Source organism: Callorhinchus milii, unplaced genomic scaffold, assembly GCF_018977255.1.
Source record: "Callorhinchus milii isolate IMCB2004 unplaced genomic scaffold, IMCB_Cmil_1.0 Scaffold10, whole genome shotgun sequence".
Taxonomy (NCBI): Eukaryota; Metazoa; Chordata; class Chondrichthyes; order Chimaeriformes; family Callorhinchidae; genus Callorhinchus; species Callorhinchus milii.
This window is the reverse complement of record NW_024704751.1, coordinates 10,594,069-10,606,939: the sequence shown is the minus strand read 5'-3', so window position 1 is coordinate 10,606,939 and position 12,871 is coordinate 10,594,069. Positions and strand designations below refer to the sequence as shown.

The window sequence follows — 12,871 nt, the reverse complement described above, 5'->3', positions numbered from 1 at the left end:
CTTTCTATGTCATTGTGTCTATGCAGGAAGTTCCCATCAATCACAGCGAGTGTTTTGTGTGATTGTCACGGGATGTGTCACCGTGCACCATTACAGTACATGTGGAACACCACCTGACTATTTGCATACTCAAAAAGATTGAAAGCCATCCAAGATATCAAGTATTCTATTGTATTAGTGCCAACTACATTTTGTTAGAAATGATATTTCAGTGATAATCTCCTGTGTTTAATTGCTGCAATGTGATCAGCTTTTTTGGTGCCAGAGACTTGATGTTTTGTTTGGCGCTTTTATTTTAGGTTACTGGTCTGATTTGCAATTTAGTAGTTTTAGTAAATATATTACAATAACTTTCCTTCTCCCCTCAGCAGTGTTCACTCAGCCCTCCCGCTTTCCTGTTGAAGTTGTTTTCTTTGCCTTGTGTTTGCTGATGTAAATTGTGCCACATTTGCCTACAAAATCAGTAAATATGGCAGTAATTACCTGTAAAACACATGGCCTGATAAGGCATATAAAAAATGCAAAAACATTTATTTTTCAATGAATCTGTGAACAAGGATTTTATGATCTATTGTGTTGTGCAGTTCTCAAGGAACCGAGACAGTGGGAGAGTGCTCCGAGACGCTGCCCCACGTGAAGGGCGCTATGTAAATGCAAGTTGTTGTTGAGAGGGAGGAAATGACTGAGTAGAAGGATTCATTGGGCAATGGGGTAGCCATGGAGAGGGTAAGAGAGCTAGTTTTCCCAAGATTATCAAGTTTAGAATTCGTGTCTTGTACATTTGGAGTCCTGTAGCTCAGTGGTTAGAGCACTCGCTTTGCAAGTGAGAGACCTGAGTTCAATTCCAGGCAGAGCGAAACCTTGGGCAAGTTTCCTTACTCCACACAGAGCCTAATAATAATCCCTCCAAAACCCAAAACAATAATAAATTGGTCATTTTCAATCTACGACTGTTTGTGGGACATTGCTGTGCGCAATTGGCTGCCGCGTTCGCCCACAAATATACAGTCAATTTACTTTACAGTGTGTTCTGTGAAGCGCTTTGGGACGTCCTCCCGACGTGAAAAGCGCTATATCAAATGCAAGGATTATTATTATTATTATTATTTGAATCTAGACTAACAAAGAATTAATTACTTTCTCATTGGTGGTATCATAGCCAATAATACTTGTATTATATTTTGGAGTCAGGGCAACACTGGATCAGTTTCCGTCCCCATCACAAATCGTGCTGGCTGACAAACTATTCAGGTCTGGTGCCTGCCTTGCGTGCTGAAAGCGGGCTCAGGAATGTTTGTGGAATTTGTACAACCTTTCCTGCAGCTCAGCACACAGTGTTTACACGGAGGTGTTGTTGGGAGCGTGTCCTTGCTGGTTGCTCTGGAATCGTTCTGTGGAGATGTGCACAGTGATAGCTGATATCGAGGGCTGTGAGTGTAATCGTTTCAGTTAATACCTATCCTGCAGTTTAAAGATCATGGTGATATTCAGTAAGTACTGGCAGTGCCTATATATTACAGCTATGTAAAACATCACAGGAATTCCAAGGCATCTTGACAGGAAACTTTCCAGAGGACAGTAGAATCTCTTTCATCTTTAACGATAAAAGTATTTGAATATTCTCTCCACCCCCTCCCCTCAATCTTCCATAATTGTACAAAATGGGTTGTTACAGTCAGTGGAATAGGACCATAGATCCTCTGTAGTGAGTAATGTGATACAGTGAAACTCACAGATTTTGTATCAGTCAGGACTATAACATTTAATATAACTTGCGCAAAGTCCGAATTGCAGACAAACTGTAGAAGTCGTATTTCACATCTTCTAGATGTCTCAAAGCGCTTCACAGAATAGACTGTAAAGTGAATTGGCTGTATATTTGTGATGCGTAAGGGTGTCATTTCCTGCGTTTCAGGGCCCTCCAGTAAGCGGGGGAGTAATGGAGGGTAAGAGAGTGGAGTTAGAGGGTGATTAATAAGAGTAGTGTAAAAACATCTAAATGGGTTTGATAGGAAACTGAATGGGACTCGTGTAAATGTACAACGGGCGTTTATATGATTTCAAAAGATAAGACTTGTGCGAGATTTACTGTACAATGTGTGTGCATGTCATATCTGGGAACTTATTGCTCAGTTCTGGACTGATTTTTATGAAGCAACAATCTAATCCTTGTGCAATAGGATTGTGGTGGTGGAGGCAGTAGGAGAGAATGGACTTGTGTTTTTATATATTATGTTAAACCGTCTGAATGTGATTCACAGCTATTACTGTCAAATATTGTGGTTTTTTTTGATAAAGGGTGACAATTTAAATTCAATTTCAAGGGGGAAATTCAATCAAGGTGGAGTTCAGTCACCTGCTCCTGATTACTGGTCAGCAATCCTGCTGGAGGCTCATATACTATCAGATGTGAACAGTAGCTCTGCTGTGCTGGATCCATTAATATTTAAATTTCACCCACAAAATAGAGGCAAATCACTTTACAGTATATTCTGTGAAGCGTTTTGAGATGCATTGAAGACCTGATAAGGCGCTTTATCAAATGCAGGGATTATTATCATTTGTGTTGATATTTACTGCCATGATCCAGGAGGTAGCTGTAGGCAGTGGGCAATCTGTCACCCTGCCTGCCCTGCCTGCCCTGCCTGCCGGGGGAGGAATGGAAAAATTGAAGCAAATGCTACCCAGAGGAGAGGGCAAAGGAAAGGAAGAAAGTTGATGAGGGGGAAGAAAGTAAAATCTGTTTGACATCTATCACTTGGTCACTTGAAACCACAAACCGCTACTTCAGACCTACTTACCAGGAGGAGAGGCGGTGCTCTCAGTTTCCAGGTCTAAAGGAAGTTTAGATGCTGCTTCCTGGCACTGTAATTAGACAATATTCCAATTAATTGCAACAAAACACAAAATACTGCAGATGCTGGAAATCTGAAAACAAAAACGGAAGTGGCTGGGAACACTCAGCAGTTCAGGCAGCATCTATGGAGAAAGGAAAGTGAGTCAACGTTTCGGATCCCTAAAGGGTCAAACGTTGACTCACTTTCCTTTCTCCATAGATGCTGCCTGACCTGCTGAGTGTTCCCAGCGATTTCTGTTTTTGTTTTCCAATTAATTGTGTTGGGTTGTGGGAACTTGATATTTGCCTTGGGACATCCTCCCTCGTCCCCCGCCTCCCCTCAGCTCGCACTCCCAGTCAGTTGTATGAAGCACTTAGAAGCCAGCAGCTCGATGCAGTGATTGGGGGAGAACAGAAGAGTGCGTATTCTGGAGTGATAAAATCAGATGGACCGAAGGGACTTCTTCATCCAGACCGATCTTGTGACTTTCTCAACATGAAAGGCATAATATAAATTGTTGTGTCAATGAAATGGTCAATTATCCATCCTTGGCCTGCCAACCTTTTCTTTCATTGACGTTTCTCTGATCAGTTTCTTCTGGTGAAAATAGTCTGAGTGACAGCATTCAGGAACAAAAACCAAAAGTGAGAAAGATGTGCGAGGGGGAAAGAGAACAGAATAAGGCAGGGATGACAGTAAGGGAGATGGAATGTTGACTGCCACCAAGCTGATAATGAGCATTCGCTTTCTTCATGTATAGATGTTATCTGTTGTTTATGTGAACCTGAATTCCAAGTAGAATTGCTGTTCCTTGGACAATCTCGGGGGCATTAGGTTACGAGAAAACAAATATTCCAGGGAAGCCTTGCCTTTGGTTTCTTACATAATTATGTTAGTTTACACTTGCCTGTCTTTCTAAATAGTATTTTACTTCCCCAATGACTCATCTAGTCACACTCACCCTGAATCTCTGAGATTTGAGAGTCAACAAGAGAATTATATTATGTAAAAGGTGCCAATGTGCTCAGTGCTGAATCTCTGCTCCTGTCAATGCTGTAGCTCGACACTTCCACAAGGGCAGCTTGTTTTACAAATATGAGGAACAAGCTCTCTGTGTTGATGAAATCTGTGGCTTTTTGCTACTGTTTGGAACCAGGTGACGGAGATTTGAAGATTGTTTATAGATAAAGTAATGGAATTCATATTCCGTACAAACAGATGCGGTATTCAGTCTGCTGTTAGACTTGCACTGAGTTTGAACGAGCTCATACACATTTTTCCAACAAATTCAGTTGCTACACTTGACATTAATTACCTTAAAACACTTTGAGATGTTTCAACATTATATTTGCTATAACATTATCACTAGAAGGTAGTGGGAACCTAGTATCGATCCAGATAAATTGCGCTTAATATTTCTCGATTTGTTCCCAATACCTTCCATTTTGACTAAGCTTTTTATGATTACCCTTTGCTTTTCTTGACCAGTTATTAATCTACACCTACATCTTGCCCTCGATGCTCAGGAACTTTATAGAATAATAGAAACTAATACATAGGAGAAGACTTGGAGCTTATGCTGGTGCGAGATCAACCACTGGAACTAGGCACTCTCATCCCAGTTGCTTGCTTTCTCCTGGTACCTTTTAATTTCTGCCTCCAATTATTTATTCAATTCCCTTTTAGTAGAAAATTGCAGTTTTTAAATCTGTCTCGTGAACTTTTATCAAACGCTTTTATCCAACTGGCAACGCACTGTTCCAAATCTCCTTTACCATCAAACTCAATGCAGTTTTGTCCCTAACATATTTGCAAGAGACTGTCCGGTATTAAAGCAATCTGTTTTCTTTATTTAGGAAAAGTACGTAAAGCAAACTTTATTTCCTCTTCCACGTTCTATTCAAGGGTACGTGTGTTTCCTGACACAATTGCAATTAATGTTTTCTTATTCCAGACTAATTATACAAGGAACCACCCTCAACAAATATGCATTGCGAAATGGAAGAGCGTGTTCTTACTTGAATTCTGTTCTCCAGAGCTGCTGAGCTTACCAGCCAGGCTATTGAACAAACTACCAAATAGAGAATCACTAGTGTATTTTATTTTAAAGGCAGTATGTTGCAGTAATATTTTTAATTCAACTGATCGATTTCAAGACCTCCTCACTCATTTTCAAATCCCTTTATACCCTGGCACCTCTCCAACCTGCTTGCTCCCCAATCCTGCATGTCCCTTGTGCCCCTCCGTTCCACCATTGGTGGTTGTGCCTTCAGCCATTATGCTCTAAAACGCTAGAATTTAATATTGATTTTCATCCTTGCATATTGCACCTTCTCCCGTACAGCCAAAATATTCCAGTTAGCAGTTTTTTCCCCTCTAGTATGTTTTCCTATTCTCCAGCCTCTCAGTCATCATTGCTTCATCTTTTTTTTCTTTTGCCTCATCTATTTTACAACCTCACTCCAGTAACTAAGGCTATTCTGGTTACTGGTACTTGACTTCCCGTAGAATCACTGCTAAACCCCCTAAGTCTGGTCACTCCCATTGCCTGTTGTAACCTGCTGAATCACCTGGATTACTCCACAAACTCACCTCCCTTTTTGAAAGATCTGTGTTTGCTTTCCACATTTGGGTAACAAAAATAAGTATTCCCCTCCTATCTGTTCATGAGATTTTGTCAATTTCCTATCAGTATCTTGGCTCAGTTGGCTCACTTTCACCTTTGGATTAGAAGATTGTGGGTTTAACCCACAAGTTGGTACTTGATTTCCTAGCCCAGGCTCACTTTCCTGTGCAGTACTGGAAGAGCTTTGCATTGTCAGAGGTACCATCTTTGGATGATTTTAAACCAAGATGCCACCTACTTGTCCTGAGATGGATGTTAAAAATTCCATGACACAATTTGAAAAGAGAAGGGATTTTTTTGCTGATGTCTTTGCTAACAATCCTCCAGATCAAGGCTTCTCAAACGTTGTCATAGTGAGTTTCCCTCAGCTAAGAACAAACTACATTGTTCCACCCCATGCGGAAGAAAAAAGTAAAAAAAAATGTAATTCTGCCCATATGACTCACTCCTTCCACAGACTAGGTTCCATCCTAAATTACACCTTCATCTAATCTCTTCAGGGATCTGAATACTCACTAATCTACAAAAGTATTCGACCACAACTGCAAAATATCTATTAGTTCCTTCTTATCTGATGTTCAACATCAGCCTAGTTTTGCTCCAGTCGACCTTGCCCACCATATCCCATTACAAACAGCTGAAAACCCTTAATAATGAGTGTGGTAAATGGTTGGGTTGTGTGTGCGCATGTGCCAACCTCGCAAGAATGAATTCAGACTGTTCTCGCGAGGCTGGCACATGCACCGCACCACCCAGCAGCTACCTGTATGTACCAGCCTCTCTCAAGCTTAGGTTAACTGGTGTGTGTGCCTTAGTCTGAGAATCTCTGCTCTAGGTATATTGGCCATTCACTTTATAGCTGTCTGTGGGACCTTATTATGCACAAAATGGCTGCTGCGTTTCCCTACCAAAACAACTATTCTTCCCAAACACTACTGAGAAGTGCCTTTGATGTATAAATGCAATTAAACATGCAAATTATTTTTGTCCTATTGTGCCACATAATGATCCTTTACATGGAATATTTATATGGAATATCATATAGGTAAACGTAGCAGACAATGTGTGGCAGAGGGATTTACTTACAGATACTGGACTTGCCCCACACATAGTCAATTCACTTTACAGTATATTCTGTGAAGCGCTTTGAGATGTCTTGAAGACGTGATAAGGCACTGTATCAAATGCAAAGATTATTATTGCCCAGATGTAGCATAATATTAATATTCCCTGCATTCACAGAATATATTGTAAAGTGAATGGACTGTGTTTTGTGGGTGAAACAAGCACTGCAGCTTCCCACAAACAGTCTTGGATTAAGTGACCAAATAATTATTATTTTTTTGCTCTGAATATAGCTCTGGGAATAACGATCGCTGCAACTATGGCCCTGTTGTGGATTAAGTTTCTGCTGCTGCGATTGGCAGGGAATGGGTGTGTGTTTACGCTGCAGTTGCAGCTAATTGTGTGCCCTATGATGGCTCTGCTGTGGGCGCTGTCACGTCTCTCACGCTTCCACTCACTGTGGCTGGGACACGCTGCAGTGTGGGCTGGGCTTGTTGCACTGACTGTACAGTTACAGACACCGACACAGTCAGTAAGTTAGTAAGTTACCAGAGAGCGATTGTTGGGTAAGTACAGACTGTACTAATGCTGTAAAATCAAGCTTGTGCAATATGAGACGCTCTCCCTGTATGATGCAATGTATTTCAGGCTCCAGTGTGTGCAGCGTTGCCGATACTGTGTGTGTGTGTGTGTGTGGGGGTGTGTCTGCCTCGGCCGGTGCTCTATAACACCCTGTGTTTGTGCTCCATTACACGGGGAAAGCGAGATGTGTTGTGTGTGCTCAGCTGTCAGTGTAGCCAAACGGGCAATCACTAACTTGTGCTAAACTCTGCACATTGTACTGTTAGTTGTATGTGTGTAGGGATGACTCGCCAGTTGCAAACCTCGACTGTCCAAATAAAAAAAAGTTGCAGACATTGACGAAAGTCTTTTCCTGAAACTGCGAAGCGATTTTCTCCCTGAAATATTTGTTCAGGGTGTTTTTTTCTGCATAGCATATTGGTTTACTCTTTTGCCTTGTTAGCCTGTGTGTGAGGCTGTGTGTGTGTGTGCTGCCCCAGGGTATACTCTTAATGTGCTCTATTTGTACCTGCCCAAAACTCACTCGGAGCCAAACCCAATGATTTAGAAATTCTGAACATTTTTTTCCAAGGGTCCTTCCCCACTCCCCAGTGTGCAAACAAAGTTCCACATTAAGTTTTGAGAAGTTGACTGATTTAACCCATAGCAAAAGATTACTTCTCCAAGAAACAGTGGTCTTTGTGGACAAAGAAAATATTTCACATAGATTGCATTGTGGATGATTTTCTTTTTAAAAAAAACTCATTTATTGTCTGGAAGGATACAGGTTTAAGGGCTTAGAGAAGATAGCTCCAGTGAGAGAGATTGCAGAGCCAACATGGGGAAAGGGTACAAAGGTGATTAGAATAGCTCGCTCCAGTGGGGGAGCTAGCACCAAGACAACAACAACAAAATTACATTTATAGAGCGCCTTTCACGTCGAGTGGATGTCCAAAGGCGCTGGATAGTCAGAGTTATGGTCCTGAGCTGAGGGTCGGGGTCAGGACGAAGAGGGGCTACAGCAAGTGAGTGGCCTGTAGGTTCAACCCCACATCAGGCTTCGAACCCTTATAGTCTGTGCTGGCACTCCAATGCTGGGGATTGTAGGAGATGCTGTCCTTCGGATGAGACGTTAAACCGAGGACGCCTCCACCCGGACAGGCAGATCTTAGAGATTCCTTGGCACTATTGGAGAACAGAAGGGAGTTTTTTCTGGTACCTTGGCTAACAATTTCCCCAATAAGATTGATAACTTATTCCATGGCTGCATGGACATTGCTGCACAAATTGGCAACTTTTCTTACTCCACACACCTCTGTTTACCGAGAAGTAAGTAGGAACTCGGTTGTTAGTCGCTTGGCGGATCGCTTTCTGGGGTAATAATCCTTTCAAAAAAATTATGGTCATTCAATCCACGACTGCTGTGAGACTGCTGTGCGCAACTGGCTGCCGCGTTTCACCCACAAAATATGCAGTCAATTCACTTTACAATAGGCATATTTAAAACAGGTAAGAATACAAATGATTCAGGGATGGGCATTTTGTTCGATTTACCCGGTGTCGGGGTTAACTGGCATCCAGCTAAAGAGTATTCACTGTATTCTGTGAAGCGCTTTGCGATGTCTCAATGACCCTATATCAAATGCAAGGATTATTAGTAGTAGTATCCTCGAGTTATCAATCTTTTTAGATTGTGCACCTAAAAAAAAACATTATTCCTGCTATTGCATTCTGCAGAAGAGGCTGCTTTGTAACTGTTTCTGTCTCACTCTGTTATGCAGATTGTGTGACAGCGCACAGTGTGACTGACATCTACGTCATGCTCTGCCACAGGAATTGCATAACAGAAGTGAAACAAGTTACACTTATGAAGGTGGAGCGAACTTGGCAATGGGTTGTTTCTCTCCATTGCTGTATTGCCTTTTGACTCTGAAGTAGGCTGAATGGGGTCAGTCAATGCTGGGATTTGAACTCATAGCTTTTTGAAGTGAGTACTGAGGTGTTGGGGCTCTGACACCAATCTTGTTGCTAGAATAGGGAAATCCTCTGACCCACCTTACACTATATTTGGGTCACTGAGTTCAGTTTGTGGTGATATACGTACTCTATAGAGACACTGCTGGTCAGCAGCAAAACTGCATGAAGATTTAGGAAATCGGAATTCCCTCCGACTCTCACCATTCTTTCCTCTCGGATGTTATTGGGGGGCTGGATCGGTACCTCCAAAGGAAACCTCTAACATGCAGTGGAGGATGTGACAAAGAGCAGGCAGGTCACAGGGATCAGCTGGCATTCAGGGAAATATTTTGTCCCATGGAACTGATGCAAAGATTTTATGATGTGTTGATGTTGGAATAGGCATTTGCAGTTATTTGCACATATTCAATCTTAGCTGGATAGCGATGACTGGTATGTTTCTTTGCTGCTTTAAGCATCTTTTTTTAAGTGACAAAAAAAAAACAAATTATATTTCTAATCGGGTGGATTGACAACGCAGGTGGCCTTTGGCCCATACTGTCTGTGCATTACCCTTTCTGTGTCTTAAATTTTGTTGAATTTATAATAATAATCCTTGCATATGATATAGTGCCTTATCACATCTTTGGGACGTCTTAAAGTGTTTCCCAGGATATACTGTAAAGTGAATTGACTGTATTTTGTAGAGGAAACGCAGAAGCCAATTGGACACAGGAGTGTCCCACAAACTATCGTGGATTGAGTGACCAAATTTGCACTGTGCCTGTGGTATTGTTACTCCAAACAGATCTAGTGAGTGTTTGTGTTTGTTTGCCTGTTTGAGCATTTTGTTAGCATGTTAGAAGATCACTGCATTTAGCTCAATTTGCATTGCAGAGATGAGTGATGTGATTGGAATTTGAATTCACATTAGTGTGGACCTGAAGCACCATTGGTCTGGGAGTAATTAGAATCCATTGTGGAGAGGCTGCTTTACTGCGGGTACACAGAACAGTTGGCCAGACTGTAAAGGGGCCTTTCTGCTTTAAGCGAGTGGTGATCTCATTAGTAGCCGTTTGTCTGCACACGTGCAGTGCCATGTGGCATTTCTAGCTGATTCCTGCTGACGTTGAGCATCGGGCAGCCTGGGATAGGCTGAGAGCAACTGACAGTGTGAGGGGGTGGGTTTATGCTGTTGTCTACACACAGGCTTCAGGAATGTAAGCAATATGCTCCAGTGGCTGCCTGTAATTATTCAGAATGGGGACGTTTGTGGTCGAGTGGAACTGAGGATGTAACGGTGCCCGACATGGTAATCTGTGGGGTAACCACAGGATTAAGTGGTTATACTGGCAGGGTTATTTTAAGGAAAGATTCCTATTGAGCAGTGTATCTGGGAAGCTCGACATTTCACTGAAACACTCGCTGTAGGAATTAGCCTCTACTGTACACTCAACCAATTGAGATCGAGAGCAAGTGTGATATCAGGGACGTGATGGGTGTGTAAACGTGAGCCTGATAGCAAATCCTCTGGGTAACGCTGGGGATGTGATTCCTGGTAAAAACTAATTTGCTTTCATGGCTGAGCTGCTGAACTCTAGCTGCCACAGAGTTCATTGAAGGAAATCTACTTGCAGCTTTGGTAGAGATGGAACTGAACTCAGTTCAGACTGTAAATTTTCAAGGCTGAGGAGAGCATTCTCTCTTCCCCCCCACCCCCCGTTAGTTATTACCAAGCCAGGGTCGCAGCATGTGTATCTACGCCTTTCCCTGGGATCTGTATAGTATCTTCAGGTGGAATTGAGTGTAGTCCAAAGATATATTGATGCATGAAATACGACTAGAATGGTGCATTTCAACACCGTATTTTGGCGATCAAAGTAGCCAGTTTTCCTATTAATGCAGATTCCCTTAGTGTGACTATCAGCTGAAACTGGGATTGATGTGTTTAAACTGAAACCACATTGTCCAGAACTGGGAGATCCACTTGGTGTCCGGGAAGAGTTGTGTCCCTGAACGTTTGTATAACTTGAGTAGAAATTACAATGAAAGTAATTGGTGCTCTGCTGTGCTCAGAAACCAGTGAACTATCTGTCTGATGTACACACTCCATGAACCTTTCATTTATATCATGATGGTTAATAAATTCATGTCAAAAGTTTCAAATTCTTGGGATTCTCTGAGATTCAGTTCTGAACATGAAGAAATCTTAAGCAGTTTGTTATATTCTTCTAATCGGTGTGTGCCTGAAGTTCCACAGCTGATGTGAGATTAGTTATAGGCATCAGAGATCAATTGTCTGCCATTCTTGTGAGCTGAGTGAAGCTTCAAGGCTGAGTAGAAATAATAATATTAATAATAATCATTGCATTTGATATAGCTTGATTTCTATTCCAGTCTCAAAGCGCTTCACAGAATAGACTGTAAATTTAATTGACTGTATATTTTGTGGGCAAAATGTAACAGCCCATTGTGAACAGCAGTGTCCCACAAACAGTCATGGATTGAGTGATCAACTTATTATTTTATTTGTTTTTTTTAAGGCATTATTATCCCCATAAAGCGATCAGCCAATCGACTAACAGCCAGGTTCCTACTTACTGCTAGATAAACAGAGGAGTAAGGAATCTTGCCTGAAGTTTTGCACTGCCCGGGTCCTCTTGCTTTCAAGGCGAGCGCACTAACCAATACGCTATAGGACTCCAGAAAGTTTCAATTATGTTAACAAGGCTTTGTTTTCATTTCCCTAGGTACCTGGTACCTGTAGGAACAAACATCTGCAGCTTTGCTGACTTGCGGTGATTGACAGAGGCCATGGGGACAGAGACAGTAAGTTACAAATGCTCTCTCAGTCCTTACTCTAATACCTGATTTTGTGGCCCATATGAAAAGTGCAGCTTTATCTGAGATTGAAAATAAGAATGACCAAGATAGTGTTTGCCATGAGAACAGTACATTAACCAGAGCTACAGGCCACTGGATAAGGTGCAAACTGCAGCCCCTTCCTTCCCTCATACACCCAGCACAAATCAAATGCTTGGTAAATGATGCTTGGGTGCGAAACAGACCGTTTATACTCACACTGCAGAGCTCTCATGGTACACAAGGTGATTGGAGGTGATTAATGGTGTTGATTATCTCCGGTCCAGTGGGCTACTGACAGCCGTGATTATTGCCTATTATAACCAGGTGCCTAGGAATCAGCTGCTGACCCAGGGAAGGCACTCAGTGTTGTCACAAAGTGTTAATGCTGAGCAATGCTCATCACCAGGTCTACACTTCACATCACGCACTTGTAGATATGGGCTGTAGAGGAGTTGGTTGGGGGTTTGATCTTCCTTTCCTTTCAGTGGGAAAGACCACAGCTTGCATCACTTCCATAAAGTGTGAAAATGCACCCAAATAAAATAAGTTCTTTACTAAATTAATTCAGTGCAAATGCAAAAATCCACAATTTCTGGATCAGTAACTCAGGACAGATGATTTAACTCCTGAAATATATACGGTCGGTGTTGAAAATGATTGAATGCACTGTGCAGGTAGTTTGTGAAGAGCTGGAGAGAATCTCACTCTTTCATTACATGGTAACAAAACAGATCCTGTAGTTCTCAGCATGATTCTCCGAGGAGCCCACAATTCTCCGAGGGCCTGCCTGCACCTGGGCCTGGGTGTGCGTGAGAACCGTGGAAGAAATCAAAAGAAATCAAAACTCACCGATAGCATGAAATCTAGGTTAAAGCGACCACATGCTTTGAGGAGCCTGTGGCTGAACTCTTCCACCAATGTTCAGCACTGAACGGCCATCGGCGGTGGAGTTTTCTGGGTG

The 12,871-nt window shown here is 42.1% G+C and overlaps 1 protein-coding gene across 2 annotated transcripts in view; it reads left to right on the top strand.

Moving 5' to 3' along the window:
- The window catches only part of mtmr4 (myotubularin related protein 4), a 50,792-nt gene that overhangs the window by 7,320 nt on the left and 30,601 nt on the right, over positions 1-12,871 (top strand). For both annotated transcript variants that reach the window (XM_007896391.2, XM_007896390.2), the window contains exon 2: positions 11,796-11,874. In XM_007896391.2, the coding sequence (XP_007894582.1) occupies positions 11,860-11,874 (15 nt within the window). In that variant the 5' untranslated portion in view covers positions 11,796-11,859. The remainder of the gene's footprint in view (positions 1-11,795; positions 11,875-12,871) is intronic.